This window comes from Mus caroli, chromosome 12 (assembly GCF_900094665.2).
Source record: "Mus caroli chromosome 12, CAROLI_EIJ_v1.1, whole genome shotgun sequence".
Lineage (NCBI taxonomy): Eukaryota > Metazoa > Chordata > Mammalia > Rodentia > Muridae > Mus > Mus caroli.
Window position 1 is genome coordinate 13707873 of NC_034581.1, and position 20187 is coordinate 13728059.

The 20187-nt window shown below is 45.9% G+C and overlaps 1 protein-coding gene across 4 annotated transcripts in view; it reads right to left on the bottom strand.

Moving 5' to 3' along the window:
• Positions 1 to 18326, bottom strand: part of Atp6v1c2 (ATPase H+ transporting V1 subunit C2) — a 39874-nt gene extending 21548 nt beyond the window's left edge. For 2 of the 4 annotated variants that reach the window (XM_029484727.1, XM_021178837.2), the window contains exons 1-5: positions 17723 to 17809; positions 16447 to 16619; positions 14690 to 14757; positions 1834 to 1919; positions 1062 to 1091 (exon numbers count right to left, since the gene is read on the bottom strand). In XM_029484727.1, the coding sequence (XP_029340587.1) occupies positions 1062 to 1091; positions 1834 to 1919; positions 14690 to 14757; positions 16447 to 16575 (313 nt within the window). In that variant the 5' untranslated portion in view covers positions 16576 to 16619; positions 17723 to 17809. Of the gene's footprint in view, positions 1 to 1061; positions 1092 to 1833; positions 1920 to 14689; positions 14758 to 16446; positions 16620 to 17722; positions 17810 to 18215 lie in introns of those variants that run through there. The other 2 variants (XM_029484728.1, XM_029484729.1) reach the window with 2 other exon arrangements.
• Positions 18327 to 20187: the final 1861 nt, after the last annotated feature.

Sequence of the window (20187 nt, forward strand, 5' to 3'; positions counted from 1 at the left end):
TGGTGAGAGCTAAGTGTATGCGTTTGTTTGCTTCCCATGGTTTCTTTGGTTTAGTGCCCTATTAGGGTGGAACTCAGGGTCTGGCACTTTGCTAGGCAAACACAGCCGGTGATCCCTATCCCGGCCCTGGACCGTGTGAGCATTTTGATCAACATTTGAGCGTATGCTTAAATCCTCATTCTTCCTTCTTTCTCACTCAGAAGACCTGTTGAGATTTTAATGCAGAAAAGAACCCTCCTCAGCCTCTCAGTCTGAGGCCCTTCAGGTCACCTGCTAGGAAACAGGATCAGTTGGTGAACTTCTTAGAGTCTTTTGTTCTTAGGATTTTTGTTCATTCTGAAATGACTTGCTTAGCCTGAGGATGTAGCCCAATGTAGGCTGGCACGTACAAAGACCAGGGTTTCATCTCCAGCACCACATGAACCATAAGCCAGGTGTAGTGGGCCACACCTGTCAATCCTAGCACTTGGGGAGTGGAAACACACTGATCACCCGAGCTACATAGTGCACTTGAGACCAGCTTTGGCCATGTGACATTGTCTCAAAAAGTAAAATGAAATAATATTGTCTGCTCTTTCATTCTACCAGTTACAGCAGACGAGAAAAAAAAATACAAAGCCAGCAGTCCCTTCTGTCATACCAGGAGGAGCCTATTCTAGAAGACTCACGATGTGTACAAACCTCATCCAGGCCACAAGAGCAAGGCCTGGCAACTAAGCCGACATCCTTAGAGAGGGTGAGGTACCAGACTTTAAGACTAGGAAGATAACAAGCAAAAGGATGCTGAGGTTTACCCGAACCCCACGATGTCGATGCAGCCCAGTTTCCAGGTAGCATGCAGGTTGCTCAGGAGAGGCAGAGAGGGACGGGAGGGAAAGGAAGACAGGAATGAAACAACTTTGAGCTGCATCATCTGGGTATGGTGATCAAGCTCTAAAAGTTGTTGCTTGAGAAACTGCTGAGCCCTGATCACTGTACCCAACAACCAGCCTGAGGCCCCGCCCTCCCAAGGGCATGCAGCAGCACACTGAGCACGTGCACAGCAAAAAGACACAACCTACTCTTTAAACATTTCATCTTTTCCTTCAGACCTGAAACATAATATAAGATGGGGTTATTAACCACAAAGACATGTGAATCCAGAATGAGGGGAATGAGTGTTCCCATTTACTGCCTTAGGCCAGTAAATGCAGAAGCCTTTTAACGTTAACAGGGGCATGTGTGCATGTGTGTGATACTTATCCCAAATGATATAATTGTAAATATGCTCTCATTTTCATGTAGAGAGTTACAGTTAATTTCCTCTACAGATAGCTAAATATTTAATTCTAGAGTTTTCAAAGTGTCCAGGGTTTGGTGTGTGTGTGTGTTATTTTTATATACATTCTAAGTTAGAGTCTTAAATAGCTTGGTCTGTCCTGGAACCCACTAAGTATCTCAGGATGACCCTGACAGCCTGATCTTCCTGCCTACACTTCCCCAGGGGTGGGATTATATGTGTACACCACCACAACTGGACTCCAAAGTCTCCAAGTTATTGCTACACATTGAAAAATACAGCCCAAATGGCATGTGCACACTTAACAGCCAAAACAACACTGGATGGCATCGGATTATGTGTCTATCAGCACAATTTTGGACTGGGAAGTGTTTAGATGCAGCCCCGTGCTCTCTGGCTGGAGGCATTACTTGGCACTTCGGTGGGTAAAATAAAAATGGTAAGTGGGTGGAAATGTGGGACAGTAAGGGTTAACAGAGCTGGGTGTTCAGAGCTTCCTCTGTGGCCATGGTGAGGGAAATGGCCCCTGAGAAAGAGAACTGTGGTGGACCTACCTCCGTTAGCCAGGAGGGTCTCGTGTGCTTTCCCCTTGGAATCTTCCATGACCTCCACCACACTCTGCGCCATTCTCTTTATGAGGCTTTGAGGAGAGAAGAAAGAGCCAGTGAGGTGAGGAGCTGCTGGCAGGCCCACTCCACCCATCCTGCTGGCAGAGAAAGGAGCCTCTGGGGGCAGCAATTTAGCAATCTGTAAAGAGAGACTTAAAACACTAAGAACCTTTGAACCAGTCATTCCACTTCTGGGAAACCATCTTGAGGAAACAGGAAAAATAATAGAGAAAAGCTTTCTGAATAAAAATATGTTCTTTGCGGCACAGTTGCTGACAATAAGAAATTGGAAGCAACCTGGAGGTTCAACAATAGAGAATTGTTTGAGGATGGTCTATCCAGCAGAGGGATTATTAGGCAGACATTGAAAATAAGATTTACAAAGAATTTTAAATACCGTGGAACAAGGCATGTATTATAATGTTCGATGGAAAAACACAAGACAGACACTTAGACAGTAAGACGCTCACTGGCTGGGCAATGGCAAATGTTTCTACTTGATACTTTTTAAAATTATAATCTGGTAGTCATTTTATCAAAAAGCCAAACCGTGGGCCTCCAGTAAACATACTAAAAGACCTCAAACCATATACAGATCACAGATGGGGGATACAATACATTCTCTTTCATTCTCTCTCCCCCTCACTCTCTCCCTTGCTCTCTTTCTCTCTCACCATACTCCAATTGATACAATGTCTCCTATACCCCAGGATATCCCCAAGGTTACTATGTAGTTAAAAATGACCTTGAACTTCTGATCCTCCTGTCCTCACCTCCCCAGTGCTGGGAATGCAGTCATATATCCCTATGCCTAGTTTTTGTGGTGCTGGGGATTGAACTCAGGACCTTGTACTCTACCAACTGAGTTATGTCCCCAGCTCCAAGTCTTCCATTATTGGCAGGCACAAGTCCCACTGACCACTCATAGTGTGGACCCTCGGGCCTGCCATAGAAACTGAGGCAGAAGAACACCTTGAAGGACTCTGTTGTTGAGAGCAAGAAATGGAAAGAAGGTAGGTATGTTCCCTTCACCAAAGTAATAGAACTGATAGCTGACAGAAACTAGAAGACACAAGTATAAAATGGACAACCACAGAACCTGCCTAACATGTGTGAGGCCCTGGGTTTGATCCTCAGCACTGCTTAAACTATATAAACAAGCAAGCAAGCAAACAAATGAACAGGGCTAAAGATATAGCTCAAGGACTTGCCTAGCAGATACAAAGCTCTGGTTCAATTTCTAGCATCTTAAAGAATATGCAATGCCAGCACTCTGGATGGGAGTGGAGGCAGGAGGATCAAAAGTTCAAAGTCATCCCTGGCTACTTAGTGAAGTTGAGGCCAGCCTGAGATACATAAGACCAGGTCTCAAAAATAAGTAAACTTAGGCATGGTGGTGTACCCTTTAATCCCAGCATTTGCGAATCGGAGGCAGGGGAATTCTCAATTTGAGGCCTGCCTAGTCTGCATAACAAGTTCCAGGCCAGCCAGGGCTACATAGTGAGACACATGTACACATTCTTCCAGAGTCTACCTCCCACGTGGGTCACGTGCTCAATGCTTCTCTTGATATGAACTCTTATCTATAGATGTCAACAGGTGTCAACTTTCCAATTTTCCTGTGATCATTGATTTAGCCTTGAAAGGCTTCTGGGAAGTTGAGTATTATCTCACCTCTTAGATGAGGAAACTGAAACAATTTGTTCCCCCCTCAAGAGTCTGCAAGTGTGGCTTCAAAGACAAGGCTCTTGGCCACTATCTCATGCTGCACAGTAGACACTGTGGCCTGCCCTGCATTTCAACGCCCACCAGTGTCCCTGCATCTCTTTACTTAGAGGTTAACAGTCTCACTTTGGACAGCACTGGCCACGAACCTAGCTAAGCTGTTTTCTGGGCCTTAGACTGGGGTGGTACCAACAGTGTCAAAGGTTCTTTCCAGAGAAAAGGATGCAGTCCCAGGTGTTGCCATGAGAGACCTAGAGATGTGCTCTGGGCACCTGGCTGACTGGTCTGGGTTCTCTGCCCTCTGGCTTCCAAGTGGGTTCATCAGATCAAAGGGAGACCTAATGTCTAGCCTGGTTCCCTCCAGCAGAGCTCTCAACTCTTGCAGCCTCAGGGTTGTCTCAGCCCAGGTCCCTTCATTGTTTGGTAAGATTCGCTATAGTCCCACATAACCCTGGGCCTCTTTGTCACAAGAAGACCTCCTCCAAGCCGGACGTGGTGGTGCACACCTTTAATCCCAGCCACTTGGGAGGCAGAGGCAAGCAGATTTCTGAGTTCGAGGCCAGCCTGGTCTACAAGGTGAGTTCCAGGTCAGCCAGGGCTACACAGAGAAACCCTGTCTCGAAAAAAAGAAGAAGAAGAAGAAGAAGAAGAAGAAGAAGAAGAAGAAGAAGAAGAAGAAGAAGAAGAAGAAGAAGAAGAAGGAGACCTCCTCCAGTTACCCTAAAATGGGTGTGCCACCTGTCATCTGCTGGGACTCCAATTCAGTAAGAGATTTTATATATATACTAACTAATCAGCTACTATGCACCTAGCACTCTGTAGGTGCTGACTAAGCAAAGCCCCTGTTGCCACAGAACTTCAGTTTCAGTGCTACTGAAAGTTCCTTTTCTTTTTTACAAATCACCATAGCAACACATGCAAGTTGATCCTATTATTGTGACCACTGCAGCCTATTCAGTAATGACCTATTTACATGAAGGCGGTAAGACTCTGATGGCTACCATATCATATCACCTGGCTCAGCAGTTGCTCAGCAATGTCTGTTGGATGAATAAACAAAACCAGCACATCACAGCCTCTCACCCGGCCGTGATTTTCTACTGGTCTCCATCCAAGCCCCTTTGAAGTGTACCGCTGCAGCAAATGTGGTCCCTTGGCACGTACCTGGGTTCTGGAACATCTCAGAATAACATGCTCCGATGAAGCTCAATGGCTAGAAAAGTCTCTTGTTCCACAGAACAAAAGCAACTTGCTGTGATCAGAAACTGCAGTCCCCAGAGAATTACCATGTCACCTAACCAGAACATTGTTTTTCTCAGCAAAAGGAATGTAAGGGTCTCGTGCCATTTTCAGATTTCCTTTTCACCCTTTTCACTACGTGTGTATATATCCCTTTCGTGTCAGAAGCGAGCAGCTTCTGCATCTACAGTGTAGAATCCCATCGCCCTGCCCGGCCACGGCAGCATTCCATAGCACTAGGTTGCTTCTTGTTTGAATTGATGTTGCAGTGATCCATACATTTTACCCTTTGTACAGGTGTGCGTGTGCGTATGTGCGTATGTGCGTGTGTGTGTGTGTGTGGCATGTGCGAGAGAGAGAAAGAGAGAGAGACAGACAGACAGACAGACAGACAGACAGAGAGAAATGGGGTTCTACAAGACAGAAACTACTGGGATTAAAATAAAGGTCATTTATAATGGCAAGTAAAGCCAAAGTCACCTCTAAATACAGCAAGCTAGTGTTCATTCCCCTAGCGACACAGAAGCCTGCCTGTGCCCTAACCCTCACCAACACCAGCCTAATGAATCCTTATAAATCCTTTTAGTCCCTGCCCATCTGACACTGGAAACCTACTCCACACTGTCATCCTGATTTGCATATTTGGGATCATCAGGGAGGCTGCATGTCCCTCTCTCAGGTCTGCTGAATACAGAAGACTGCTTTCCTCTGTGAATCACAAGTTCAAATCCATCCCAAGCTCTTGTTTTGTTTTCCTCTCTTGCTTCCTTCACTGATTTATATGAGCCTCCATGTTTTGGAAACTTAATTCTGGTGAATTCTACACACACACACTATAAAATGTAATTAATTTTTTTTAAAAAATGTAATGAGTGCTAGCCCACAGATCATATTTTTACTGAAAATCAACTGCAAAAAACATGTAATGATATTACTTGGTCACATGAATAGACATATTTGTGAAAACTCACCAATCTGTTTACTGAACATGTACATATTTCACTGTATATAACCCCTCTCTCTTTTTTATGTGTGTGTGTGTGTGCATGTATGTGTGTGTGCATGTGCATGCATGTGAGCTGGCATGTGTATGTGTATACGTGTAAATGTTGTACATGGGTGTATGCCTGTGTGTGTGCACACATATGTACATGAGGGTGCATGTTTGTGAGCAGGCATATGTGAACATCTGGCCACATGTGTAAAGGACAGAGGTCAACCTTGGGTATCTTCCTCAATCACTCTACATCTTACTTTTTAAGACAGTGCTTCTCATTAACCTTGGAGCTTAACTATTCAGCAAGACTGGTTGACCAGTAAGCCAAGGTCCTCCAGTTCTGTGCCACCCCTTGAAGTGTGACTACAGGTTGAACCACTTACCCAGCCTGTGTGAGCAAAAGAAAAACCAAAATAATGGACAGCACTGGGGGAGGTGGGCCTGTAGCCTCCACATGCACAGGCACATAGACACGGGATCCTGCCCCCACACATGCACCCACAAACACACACACACATACATACAAAGCTGCAAACATTTTTTAAAAAGGTACAAATCTATTGAAAAGGAAAAGGAAAGGTTGACTGTTTTCATATCATAAGACAGATTTTAAAGCCATGTGTAATGCAGTTTTCTATAATTTTCATTTCAATATTTATTTGATCTTTATTCAAGTATTTGTATGGGTATATATGCCTGTGAGTGAAGATGCCCACAGAATCTAGAAGGGAAGGTCAGATCCCCTAAAGTGGAAAATACAGAGTTGTAGTTGTGAGCTACCTATGTGGGTTCTGGAAATTGAACTCGGGTTCTCTGGAAGAGCAGGAAGTACTCTTAACTACTGATCCATCTCCCCAGACCTGGTTTAATTATTGTTTTGTTTTTTGAGACAGGGTTTCTCTGTGCAACCCTGGTTGTCCTGGAACTCACTCTGTAGACCAGGCTGGCCTCAAACTCAGAAATCCACCTGCCTCTCCAGTGCTAGGATTAAGGGTGTTTGCCACCACTCTAGTTTATTTTAATATTCTCATTTGAACTGTATCATACACATTTACTGATTTGTAACAGAATATTTGTTTAATTGTTGAATGATAATTCTACCAATAAGAGTATACACACACACATACACACACACACACACACACACACACACAATCATGGCCCCCAAAGAAGCTTCCCTGGGGTTCAAGCATGGAACTGCAGCACAGATGAGCCCCCCCGGTGAGAGAAATCACAGATCCCTAGCTTCTGTAACTACAAGCTAGGAAATTCCTGCTGCGCAGAGACCCCGGGGGCCCTCCCAGGTCTGTCAGTAGGTAGGAGGGCAGAGGCTGCGGAACTGGATGGATCTGAAAGGGAAGGCTCACTCCTCCTCAGTCACCTGAGTCACAGTTCCCAAGACCCAAGCACAGAGCAGATTCTTCCTAAGTGGCCTTAAGACACAGTGGCCCCAAGGGATCTCTCTGTGCATATTTTACAGCAAAGTCCCAGTGTCTGAGCAGCTCTGCCAGACAAGCTGTCATCTGGAACCCCGCCTTCCCCAGAAGCTGCAGCCCAGTCCTCCAGCCTTCAGTTAGGAAGTGTTAGCCTGCTGCATCTCTCAGCTCTCAGCTTGGCAGATGCCAAGCTCCTGAGGGCAAATCTGAATTGCAAAGGCCAGGCTTTGGAACTCCTGACAGGGCTCAACTGGTCAGGTGCTTGCCTCAGAGATTCCCCAGAATTCATGCTAAACATAAAATAAACCCGTGTGACAGTGCATGCTTATAATCAGTGCTGGGGAAGCAGAGGTAGACAGGGTCCTCAGACTTCCTGGCCAACCAGCATAAGTGACTCCGTGAGACAGACCCAGGTCCCAGTGAAAAGCTCTGACTCAAAAGAAAAAATGTCTGTATCCTGTAGCCCTTCACCACCTGATGTTGCACACACACACACACACACACACACACACACACACACAGAGAGAGAGAGAGACAGACAGAGAGACAGAGAGAGAGAGATCCTCTCTGACTCCCTCACTCATTTTGGAGAATTTCAGCAAAGCAGGATAGAGTTGGTCTGCATTACCCAGATGCCTGGAGAAGAGAAAACAGGTTATAGGACCCGAAGCTTCTCAGGGCTTGAAGCACAAAGAACAAGTTCCACCTTGGGAGCCTTCTTTGGTCTGCCAAAGGGACTCCTCAGAGCATCACCTGAATCCTCACTGAACAAGACAAAGTCTGAGAGCTGAGAAAACTGAGGCAGAGAATCAGGAAAACTGACCCCAAGTCGCACCCCCTGTCCTAAGCTCCATGTGTCTATCACAGAGACAGGTCTCCCTCTGCTACAGGTGCTGACATGTCTCCAGGGCAACCAAAAGCTCCAAAGTTACCCTGTGTCCCACTGTTTCCAATGTGTCCAGATGGGAAATACCATCCAGGAGAAGTGCCTGGCCCAAGAAGTGATCCTAGAAGCTTCCAAAGAGGGTGGGATATGTGACTCACTCCATTCTATGTCACTCTGCTTCCACCTCAGCCAAAGGACAATGGCATGCAGTCAATTGCAAAGCCATCAGGAAGAGGTAGCAAAGAATTTCTTCATGTAAAAACAAAGGTCAAATGAAGCTTCTAGAGGTGTCTAGAGGTTCTCCGCTGCAGGAAGACTCACCTTGCTTTAAATCCAACCAACTTCCACAGACACTGGAAGTTTAAGAAGCTGACTTTGGAGGGGCATGCCTGTGATCCTGGCTACTCAAGAGGCTTGGAGTAAAAGGATGGAAAATTCAAGGTCTGCCTGGACTGCAGAGTGAGTTGAAGGGCAGGAAGCCTGGACAACTTTGTGAGATTTTGTTTGGGAGCAATGGGGGGTTAAGGGAGGAAGAAAAAGTCTGTGGACAGACTTCAGTGTTTGCCTGGTAAGCAAGCATGAAGCTGCAAGTTCAATTCCAGTTCACACACACAAAAAAAGTCTTTTCAGAGACCCCACCCCCAATCCCCTACACTGTAGAGCCACTCAACAAAATTCCCTTTGCCATGCAAAACAGTTTTTGGTTTTGGTTTTGTTTTGTTTTTGGCATTCTAGAACTTGGACACTATGGCCCAGCAGCAGAGTAGGCTCGCCAGAGGTGGAGGAAGGAAGATCAAGAGTTTAAGGTCATCTTCGGCTGTATAACAAGTTCAATGACAACCTGGGCTACATGAAACCCTTGTCTCAAAAAACTAAAGACAACAGAAAGCCAAAGCACCCTAAGCTATTGTTTGCTTGCTCCCCAGAGGAGACACAGGTAAGGAAGGCTGCTAGATCTGAACTCAGCTCCCAGAAGACTGTCAAGAAATGTTCTAAGGTCCCAAGGCCTTTTAAGATGAGTTTAGCACCCCCTAAGCATCGAGAAAGTAAAGGGTCATTACATAGACATTTATATTTTGAACACCAACCAGCATGACCATTGTGCCCTGACGCAGGGTCCTGTTCCCCTAGAGCTGGGCTCCAGGACACACAAAGTGAAGGGCACCCTGGGGAGGTGCCCAGGGGCTGCATGAACAAACACAGGGAACAGGTAAAGTAAGAGAGCGGAACTACAGGTGGCTAATAGGCACTTGAAAGTGTTTAGTCTGGCTAGGAGTCCAAGAATACGCACAAAAACAATCACACAGCCTCCTCCTTCTGCCAGGTAAACGCGCCTTCTCTCAAGGACACTTAGCTGATGGGGTGAGGAAAGGGCCTCTTGCCACACTACAGGAACAGTTTAGCAATGTGTACAAACAGCTTAAATATTCCATGTGTGTGGGGGGTGGGTGGTGGGTGTGTGAGTGTGTGTGTGAGCATGCTACTGGGAATCAAACCCAAGGAGAACCTATAATTGCAATCTGAGGGTATAATTTTAGGGTAATCAAAAATACAGAATTGGGCTAGTGAGATGGCTCAACGGGTAAGAGCACTGACTGCTCTTCCGAAGGTCATGAGTTCAAATCCCAGTAACCATATGGTGGCTTACAACCATCCATAACGAGATCTGACACCCTTTTCTGGAGTGTCTGAAGTCAGCTACAGTGTACTTTACATATAATAAATAAATAAAATCTTTAAAAAAACTACACAGAATTACATTAATGATGAAGGCAAACCCTAAAAGCACAAAGATGGTTAACAAATTCAATGTGTTAATTATAATAGAATGGAATATGTATTCTATGACCATGAGAGAAAGGAAGGAAGGAAGGAAGGAAGGAAGGAAGGAAGGAAGGAAGGAAGGAAGGAAGGAAAAAGTGAGGGAGGGAGGGAGGGAATGCTTAGTGGTACAAACCTATATAATCCTAGTAGTACTCGGTGGGGTTGAAAGAGTAAGACTAGGAGAGTTCAAAGCTAATCTGGGCTACATTATAAGGGAGGCTCTGTCTTATAAAGCAAAAATAGAGGATGGAGGATGGCTCAGCAGTTAAAAAGGCTTGCTTCTCTCACAGAAGACTCAAGTGTGTTCCCCAGAACCCCTGTCAGGCGGCTTACAACTGCCTGTAACTCCAGCTCCCGGGAATCTGATGTCCTCTTCTGGCATACACAGTCATTGAGCACACATGTACGTACACACACACACACACGTAAAAATCTTTAAAAAAGAGTCAGCAGTGGGTCAGGTAATGAAGAAAATTTCAGAATCTCAAAGGTAGATGATCTGGCTCCTGATTCATTCTTTAACAACACAGCCATAGAATTAAAAAAAGAAAAGAAAGCAGAAATAACAATTTTTAAAAATAAACCTTCCAAAAATATAAGGATTAAAAACTGTAGAATACCTAAATTAAAAATAAGACAGCATTGCCAGGAATGGTGGTCCACACAATTAATCCCAGCACTCAAGAGGCAGGGGTAGGCCAGCCTGGTCTATAGAGAGAGTCCCAGGACAGCCAGGGCTACACAGAGAAACCCATCTTAGAAATCTGAAGGAAGGAAAAAAAAAGACAACACAGCACATTACAATTGAAAGCAGATAATATACAGAGGCAAATTTCATTGCTTTTGGCATTTCAAAAAAGAACAAAATGAACAAAGTCTGGTGTGATGGCTCAGTGGTTAATCCAGGCAAACTAAGTTCCATCCCTGGGGCCCACATGGTGGAAAGAAAGAAAATGGCTCCCATAAGTTGTCCTTTGACCCATTTGTGCACACACAACAAACAAACAAAAATGTAATAAAAAATTTAAACTAAACAAGCATTCAGTGTGCTTTCTTGGGAAAAGAAAATAAAAGCACCCAAATAAAGCAAGAGGGAACAAGATTATATGCAATGTTAGAAGTCACAGGTCACACCAGCAGAGAAGGGAGCCTAGAGAACTCTTTAGGAATCTGCCCACACCCGTTAGGTTCAGTGTCCTCATGAGAACTCTCTGGCATTGCTGCACAGACGTCCACCCTCAAGTATGGAATCTTTCATCAGTCAACTCTGAGACAGCTTCATGGAATCACTCGGGAAAAGAAAAGCCACCAGTTACTCCACATGACAGGTGACGCACCCAAGGGCAAGTGGCAGGCAACAACATGTCAGAGGAGCCCATGATGCACAGCTGAGTGGCCACATGCCTGTGAAATGCAGTGTATCAACAGCACCACAGAACAGGCCGAGGGGCTGTGAAGGACTCAACTCTTTAGAAGGAGAGGGGAGGCCTTTTAAAGGTAAAATCATTGGATTTCTTAAATTAATTTTTTAAATGATTTACAGAGTAAACTAACATGGGCATCATGAAGGAATAAACTTTTCTAAAAGCCGAATGCTCTCATAAGCGCAAGCCTTGCAGCTACATGGAAAAACACTCTTGTGCCCAAGTAAATAAATAATAAAAGGATATGGAAACAATACACCTTGAAAACTGTCCCTTCTCTGTTCCCCTGGGCAGAGGCAGTGCTGACAGGTTCCTGCTGCATGGCTTACAGGCCCCGCAAGCATTTATTTATCTAGTAACACTTGAGTACCATTCAAAGAATTAGGGAGGCCATTCCAAAGGACTGAAGGACTTATGAGGCCATTCTTTCTGCCCTAAGCTCTAGTACAGACTCCTAAATACAGCCTTGGTTGAGACTGTACTTGGGGGTGCTCACAGCACACAACTGTCCTCCTTCCCTGCAGGAAAGTGCCTGGGAACACACACACACACACACACACACACACACACACGGAAACTGAAAACAATGCATGGTGCATATAAACTTTCATTCTGACTACACCTTACGCCTGCTTTTAAAGATAGTTTTATGGCATCTGTGTTTCCCAGTGACAACCCTCATCCTGCTCACACGTGAGTGTTTCTAAAGCACATGCTGCACTACCATTAGGGGAGACTTGCATAATCAAAAGGCAGAGGACAAAATATGAATGCCTATTAGTGGGAAATAGCATGCAAACAAAAAAGTAACCCGAGATCCAGAATCATCCTGCAGCACAGCTTTAGCACTGTCTGGACTTCAGGAGGGAGGGAGGGAGGCACTAAGGTGTGTTCCGAGGGGCAGCTAAAGATCTCATGGTCTAGAAAAAGGAACTGCTGAGCAGCTGCCATTTGTGCAGGCCATCGGGAAACAGCCCGCGCCTCCTAAGGCAGCTGTACATGGCAGCACACACTACAGCCTGCACAGAGACAGAAAACTGAAAGCCCGAGGCAGTCTACTGCAGGGGGCTGCTCTCAGGTTCTTTGCTTCTGTGCAGATCACCTGTTTTGACTGACTAGGACCTAGCCTTCCAGCTAGACATGGGTTATCTGAGGCTGGTCAGGTTTGAGTGTGGTCGAAGCAGCCTCTAAAGGAAGTTGACACAGGGGACTCTGCTCCTTTTTCCTGGATGACTGACATGCTTTCACAGGTTGAAGACTGGCATTTCACCTGTCCCATTCTCTCAGCCACGGTGGCAGAGCAGTGGCCACAGATATCTCAGCTGTCTTCATGGCTCATGTGGTCTCCTGGCTTTGCAGACTACAGTGGTGAGGGCTGCCTCTACCTATATGAAACCAACCTTCCACAAAGGGCAAAAAGACTAATCAAGGTTCAGAAAACCCAATTTTCTTGTTTGTTTTTTTGAGACAGTGTAGCCCTGGTTATCCTGGAACTTGCTCTATAGACCAGGCTGGGAACTCAGAGAGCCTCCTGACAGCACTGAGATTAAAGGCGTGTGCCACCACTGCCCGGCAGAAAGCACAATTCTTTGGCATGATCTTCACACATTTTGATGAGAGTATAAGTGGGATCGACAGTTCTTCTAGGGGTAACAGGGGCATACCTACAATTGTATGTGCATAGACTCTGAACTCATATCTCTATTTTCATCTCTTTAAATGTACACCAAGAAGACAGGCACTGTTGGCAAAGGGCCAAAGACTAGAAGATGTAAGTGTCCAGCAATAAAGAGACAAGCAAGTTGGAGTACAGCTGCTCACAGTAACACATCCAGAAACAAACAAACAATCAATCAGGCAGCCAGCCATGAGCTAACATGAAACTTTCATTGAGGTATATTATTAAGCAAAAGGAAAGAAAAAGCAAGATACATAGTATATGCTATCATTTACATAAGATTATTCTCAGGCTATCCAGTTTTTTTGTACAGTCTCTTGCGATGGTCTCAAGCATCCCAGGCTGACCTTGCTATGCAAAGCAGATGACCTTGAGTTATGGACCCTCTTGCTTCTGCCTCACGTGTTGAGATTTTAGGCAAGTGCCATCACATCCAGCATACTTTGTTATTGAACTCTTGCTATTTTGGGCTGAGTGTAGTGGCACATGCCTTTAATCCCATCACTAGGGAGGGAGGCAGGCAGATCTCTGTGAGTTCAAGGCCAGCTAGATCTACAACAAGAGTTTCAGGACAGCCAGGGCTGTTGCACAGAGAAATCTTGTCTCAAAAAACAAAAACAAACACACAAACAAAACAAGAAAAGAAGGCCAGACCAGTGATTGTGCAGGCCTTCAATCCCAGGACTCTACAAAGTGAGTTCCAGGACAGCCAAGACTATACAGAGAAACACTATCTTAAACTAAGTAAAACAAACAAACAAACAAAAAACAAACAACAACATAAAACCAAATCAAGAAAGAAAAAAATAAAGGAAAAAAGAAAATGAAAAAAATTTTTGCTATGTTGACATAGCTGGTTTTGAACTCATGGACTCAAGTAATCCTCTGACCTCAGACTCCTGAGTGCTGGGCTTCGGGCATGTGTCATTGTACCCAGAAGACTATATATATATATTGACTTGTACTTTCATAAGCTACCTCTGGAAGCCTCATCTAGTAAGTTATGATAACAAAGCTTCAAGAGAGATAATGAGGAGATGAGGGAACATGGAGGAAGCAAACAGACCCAAAGAAAACTTAATTTCACTCTGTTGTCTTGTTTTGGAATTTTTTCTTATGTGTACACATTACCAAAAAAAACTAAAAACAAACAAAACAAAATAAAACAAAACAAAAACTGTAGGCAGACATGTTGCCTTGGCTAGCACTTAGCATGCTGAAGAAGTTTAAAGGTAGCCAGGGCTGCTAACAGTTGAAGACCAACCTAGGCAACTTACAGTACAGAGACTCAGAACAAAAGGAAGGGAGAAAAGAAAGAAAGGAAGGGAGGGAAGGGGAGAGGGAGGGAAGGAAGGGGGAGGGAGGGAAGAAAGGAAGGAAAGAAGTGGTCTCCAAAACTCAAAGCCACAAGGGACCCAGAGGACCCAGCACTATTGACACAACATGCCCAAGTGACCCCATGGGTTCTTTCTTCTGGCTTCTGAGACCAGGTTTAGACAAGTCATACTTTGGTTTGGCCAAAGCAAGAACACTGTGTCCTCTGACAACAATGTCAAATTCTTACTTGTGTGTAGTAAATAAGAAATAGTTTACCTTTCTGCAAAGGTATCGAGTTTCCCCAACTCATCAGAGAGGCCAACAAGGGAATCCAAAGTCCCCACCTAGAAAAAATCCATAAAGGAGTTATGCTCATGTACTTTCCGGCCAATGAGTGTAAGGCGTTCTTGAGACGACTGCACAAGGGACTCTCACTTCACATTGAGCTGGCTCTTTTTAGCCAACGACCAGACTAAAAAGTGGAAAAACACTTTGGGGAAACATATAGACTGAGAGCTATATATTTTTATTTTATTACATGTCAGTATGTGTGTATGCATGTATGTGCAGACACTTATACCTGTGGAGGTCAGAGGTCAACATACGGTGCCTTCCTCCCTTTCTTTCTATCTTGTTTTTTGGTACAGAGTCTCCCACTGGACCATGGAGCTCCTCAGGTCAGCTAGATCAGCTGACCATGGACCTCTGCCTCTGTCTTCCCCATGCTTCGATTAAAGGTGCACACCAGTGAACCTGATACGGATGCTAGGGATGCAAACTTAGCTTCTTGCAGTTGTACATAGAGCAGTTTACTACATAAACCTATGGGACAGAATGACAACAGAGTAAGCTGACACATCTCTCTCATAAGAGGGACTATCATGTTGGTGACCTGACCTCAGTCCAATTTATAGAGGCCCTTTTTGGATTATTTAAGGTCTGTTTCTTAGTATAAAACTAAATGAAATGTCCAAAGACCTTCAGAGAGATGGGAAGTACATGTCTGCCTCCTCAGAGCAGGGTTACAGGTAGGTCACATCCAGCTTTTTACCTGGGTGCTGAGGCTTGAACTCAGGTCCTCAACTGATTGTAGCCCAAGCTTCCTCCCTCGCTCTCCCCTAACCCTTCTCTCTGAAATAGGGTCTCACAATTCAGTCCTGGAACTCCTTTTGTAGAGCAGGCTGGCCTGGAATTGATAGCAACCCTCTCGTCTGCCTCCCGAGTGCAGGGTTTGTGGCTGTGAGCCTCGAGGCCTGGCCTGGCCTGGCCGAGTCTTTTTAAAAAAAGATCATTCCTGAGGATGGCTCAGTAGTTAAGAGCACAGACCGCTCTTCCAGAGGACCCAGGTTCCACTCCCAGCACCCACATGGCAGCTCACAACTGTTTGTAGCTCTAGTTCTAAGATTGCTAATGCCCACAGGCACCAGGCACACACATGGTACACAAACATACATCCATGCAAGCAAAAACTGATACAAACAAAATAATATATTTTTTTAAAAGATGGTTCCTATTTCCTCATCTTTAACATTTATTTCATCTGAGCTTCCCTGTCTACAAGAGCCCTCTCAGATCTTGAAACTCCCACTGTGTCTGACCCCCACAACAGAATCAGAAAGACCTAGACTTCCTGGACTACCTACCTCTAGGCCAAGAAAAGCATCAAAGCTCCTACAGTACACATTCAGCTATGCAGTGGGTCTGTTTAGATGCAGCAGACCCTGAGGACCACTCCGAAGGATCAGAGTGTGCATACACAGTGCCCTTCCACTTCCCACCTACATTCCATCCATGTGGCCTGTCCTGTCCATGCTTATCTATGGCTTCAGGTCTAGAAGGGCCACAGTTAACCTGGGGGTATGGCATAAAGTCCCACTGACACCTCTGTCATCTTCTAGCTCAGGCTTATTTTTCGTCACTGTTCTACATTTGTGTTAAGTCCTTATCCCTGACTTCTGAGAAGCCACCTCAAGCTCAGAAATCCCTGCCCTCCTCCAATCCATAGCCTCCTCCCTCCTCTTGGGATATCTTACCTTGAAGTCTGGGATGGCAAACTTGGTGTTGTGGGACAAGTTAGACTTTGAAGTTACGTTGTTCATCCTTTCCAGAGCCTGTAAATTTTCCTTATCGCCAGGGGCCGAAATAAGCCAAAACTCAGACATGTTTGCAAGTCTTCCGGTTATCTAGTTACCGACAGGTACCAAGACTAATGCACACAAACAGAAACAGGAGCAGAGATGTGTCTGGTGTCTACTTCACTTTTCCTTACCTCAGAACTAATCCTCTCTGGGCCCTGCCACTCTTTCCATTTGTCACGCCTGGCTTCCTTGACCTTCTAGTTCATTTTCAGCAGCTTTAAGGACATTTAAGGACACACATTTGCCACCAAGCAATATGTCTGTGCCCCAGGGAAGCCCCCGCCATAGGGAAACCTCTCACCTACCCTCCCTAGGGGGCTTTGATTGGCCCACACTGGTTCCTTGCACTCCCCAGCTTCAGTGTCCAGCAGCTCTAAGATGGGCAGACAGAAAGCTAAGCATAGAAGGCTTCTGGAGGATATTTTCTCATCTTGGCTTGTTGTACTTTATGGCATCCAGGAAGACGTGGATGATGGTGGGAGACGAGGGATTTTCCACAGTATAACATCAGGTCAAGACCAGATCTCAGCTTGATCTGATGTTATACTGTGGAAAATCCCTCGTCTCCCACCGTCATCCACGTCTTCCTGGATGCCATAAAGTACAACAAGCCAATCTTAAGCCAGGAATTAGCTTTAGAAACAAACTTCAAAGAAGTGTCTCAAAGGGCTGCTAGAGTCTTCTGCACATTCAAATATGTGCACACCTGCACCTTTCCCCTCTGTGCCTGTCGTCTCCCTAGTACATCCCATCCTGAGACATCTGCAGAAAACTGGAGAATCGCCGCGGGATAACGGGTACCCCCACTGAGTCCTTTTCTTCTCTCCTCCCATCTCACCATCTCATAGGGACCTGAGACCCTGCCTATCCCTGTCCCTGCTAACCTTGCACAAACCAAATGCTGTTCTTTCCGACCTGAGTGAATATCGCCTGGGGACAAACTGGCCAGTGAGCAGCTACTGGGGAGCTGCCACCTGCCAAGCCAGGGAGAGTGCGGTGTGGGCGCCGGTTTCCCATGTTCCCATTGAGAAAGTGCACACCCGGACCACAAGGACCCACGGAAGTACGGATTCGACCGAGGGAATGCGTGTTCGCCCCTTGCTCGTTGCGGCCTCGACAGCTCGCTCCCCATCCCTGATCCTTGTCGCAGCTAGGCTTCTTGAGTCCTTACCAGGAGCGACGGTAGACTGAGCTGTAGAAGACACGCGGGGACACCGTGCGGGAGGCTCCGCGGGAGCGCACGGCCGGCTCCCGGGAGGCAGCGGCTTCTATGGTCCGGTGCGCGCCCCGCCCCGCCTTTTATCCCAGCGGGAGGGGCAACCCTGGGCCCCTCTGATATTTGCATACGGGCTGCCCGCCTCCCTTGATGTCCGTGTTGGTGTGGCGCTGCTGTGGACCCAAGCTCAAGCTCCGGAAAGACACTATGCAGGCAGGGTACAGAGGGGATACTAGTAGATGCAGGGGGGCCCTGATCCCTTCTGCGCGTGGATTTAGCTGGGAGCCTGACCCGATCTCCATCCGCAGAACAGAAAAGCCGGGTGCTAGTAGAGCCACCTCCGTGAGGCAGCAACAAGACAGGATTCTCAAAAGGAGGGTCCCCCAGCTGCAGCTTTTGCCTCCCATTCCCACTCCACCGCAGCCCGGCCCTGTCTCCAAGGATTCACCTGCTCCAGGGAGTATCCGAAGTCCATGCATGAGAGACCGGGTTGACCCACGGAAAGCAGCGCAACAGGTTCACAGATGTTTTCCAACACACAAACACACACACCTGCAGGGAGGAGAGGCTTCTCTACAGTCTGCGTGGGTGCCAGCTTGCCCCTGGTTGCCCAGGAAACACCCATCTCTCCCCACCCACACAGAGGGGATTTAAAGCTGCTGAAGTCGTGCTGAGGGACATAATTGAGGTGGACTGCGTGCCTAGCAGGTGCAAGGCCCTGGGTTCCGGCCCTAGGACAGAAAAAAATAATATGGAAAAAAGTTGCATAGGCGTTCAGTGTGACTAATGAGCTCTTACTAGCCCAGCCCAACGTTCATTTTGGTTCCCAGCAAAATAAGACAGACAGATGGGTAGGTAAGTAGGTAGGTAGGTAGATAGGTAGGCAGGCAGATAGATAGATAGGTGATAGGTAGGTGGATGGATGAATAGACAGGTAGGTAGGCAGATAGATAGACGATGTAGACAGACAGACAGACTGACTGACAGATTAATATAGGTTCTACTAAGACCAAGCTTAAGTACATATTTTATCTGTAATCAGAAAGTGAAGTCATGAGATAAAAAAAGTGCTTGCTACCAAACCTGACAATCTGAATTTGATCCCAGGACCCCACATAGTGGAAAGAGAGAACTGACTCACAAAAGTTATCCTTTGATTTCTACAGAGGTGCCCTGGGGGGGGGGGGCTGCACATCACACACACACACCCGCACACCAGACAGATTGATAGATCTCTTTAACTCCAGCACTTGGAAGGCAGAGGCAGGTGGATCTCTGAGTTCAAGATCAGGTCTACAGAGTGAGTTCCAGGACAGCCAGAACTACACTGAGAAACCTTGTCTCAAAAAAAACTAAAACAGAAAAGAAGAGAAGAGAAAAGGAAAGGAAAGAAAAGAAAGGAAAGGAAGGGAGGGAGGGAGGAAAGAATACTTGAAACTAAAAAGGGAATTAACTTGTGAATGTAAAAACAAGACAAGAGTCAGATACGGTGGCACAAACCTTTAATCCCAGCACTGGAAGACAGAGGCAAGCAGACCTCTGTGAGTTTGAGGCCAAACTAAACTACATATCAAGTTGCAGACCAGACAGACATATATAGCAAGACCCTGTCTGATACATACATTCATACATACATACATACATACATACAGACAGACAGACAGACACGTTTATGCATGCATACATTAAAAAACAAGGCAAAAATAAACACACCCAAGAATCCATTTTCTAGGCCCTAAAAGAAGAAACTCAGCTTGTCCTTCTCTGTAAACAATGGAAGAGATGATGCCAAAGGGGTTGTTGAAGAAGTCATCGGTTGCTGCCTGAGAAAGGATTCTTCTCTCTGCTCTATCACACTAGTCATATGAACCCATTCATGTCGGGAAAGAACTTGATGTATGTGACTTGCTGTGACACGTGGTGGGTGGGAAGCCAGATCCAGGACACTTGTGGTTTGAGGTCAAGGTGATCCCACTGCCATGCTTTGTAGCTGGAGCTCCTAGCACCTGCACTGCACATCACAGTGTTGAGACACTACTGTGCATTAGTCAGTCCTTGCAACATGTCCTGAGGGAGGACACCTGAAACCGAGGGATGAGGAAACACTGTGTGCACAAGGAGTCTGAGTGCCTATTCCAGAAAAGGAGTGGCTTGGTGAACATTTGTTGGGGTGGTCTCAATCTTAGACTTCAAATCATTCCATTTTTTCCAGGCCAGGGAAACCAATATGATAGACCTGGGACCAGATCACTGACAAAGGGGAGGGAAGCCCAGGGAGTTAGATGAATAGCTCCATTAATGGAATAACTACAAATGGACTTTGTACTGGTGGTCTGAGAAGTGTGTCTTCACACTTGCCAGCAAGCCCACAGGACTGTGACATCGCTTGAACCCATGAAATCCTTTACGGTCAACATTTT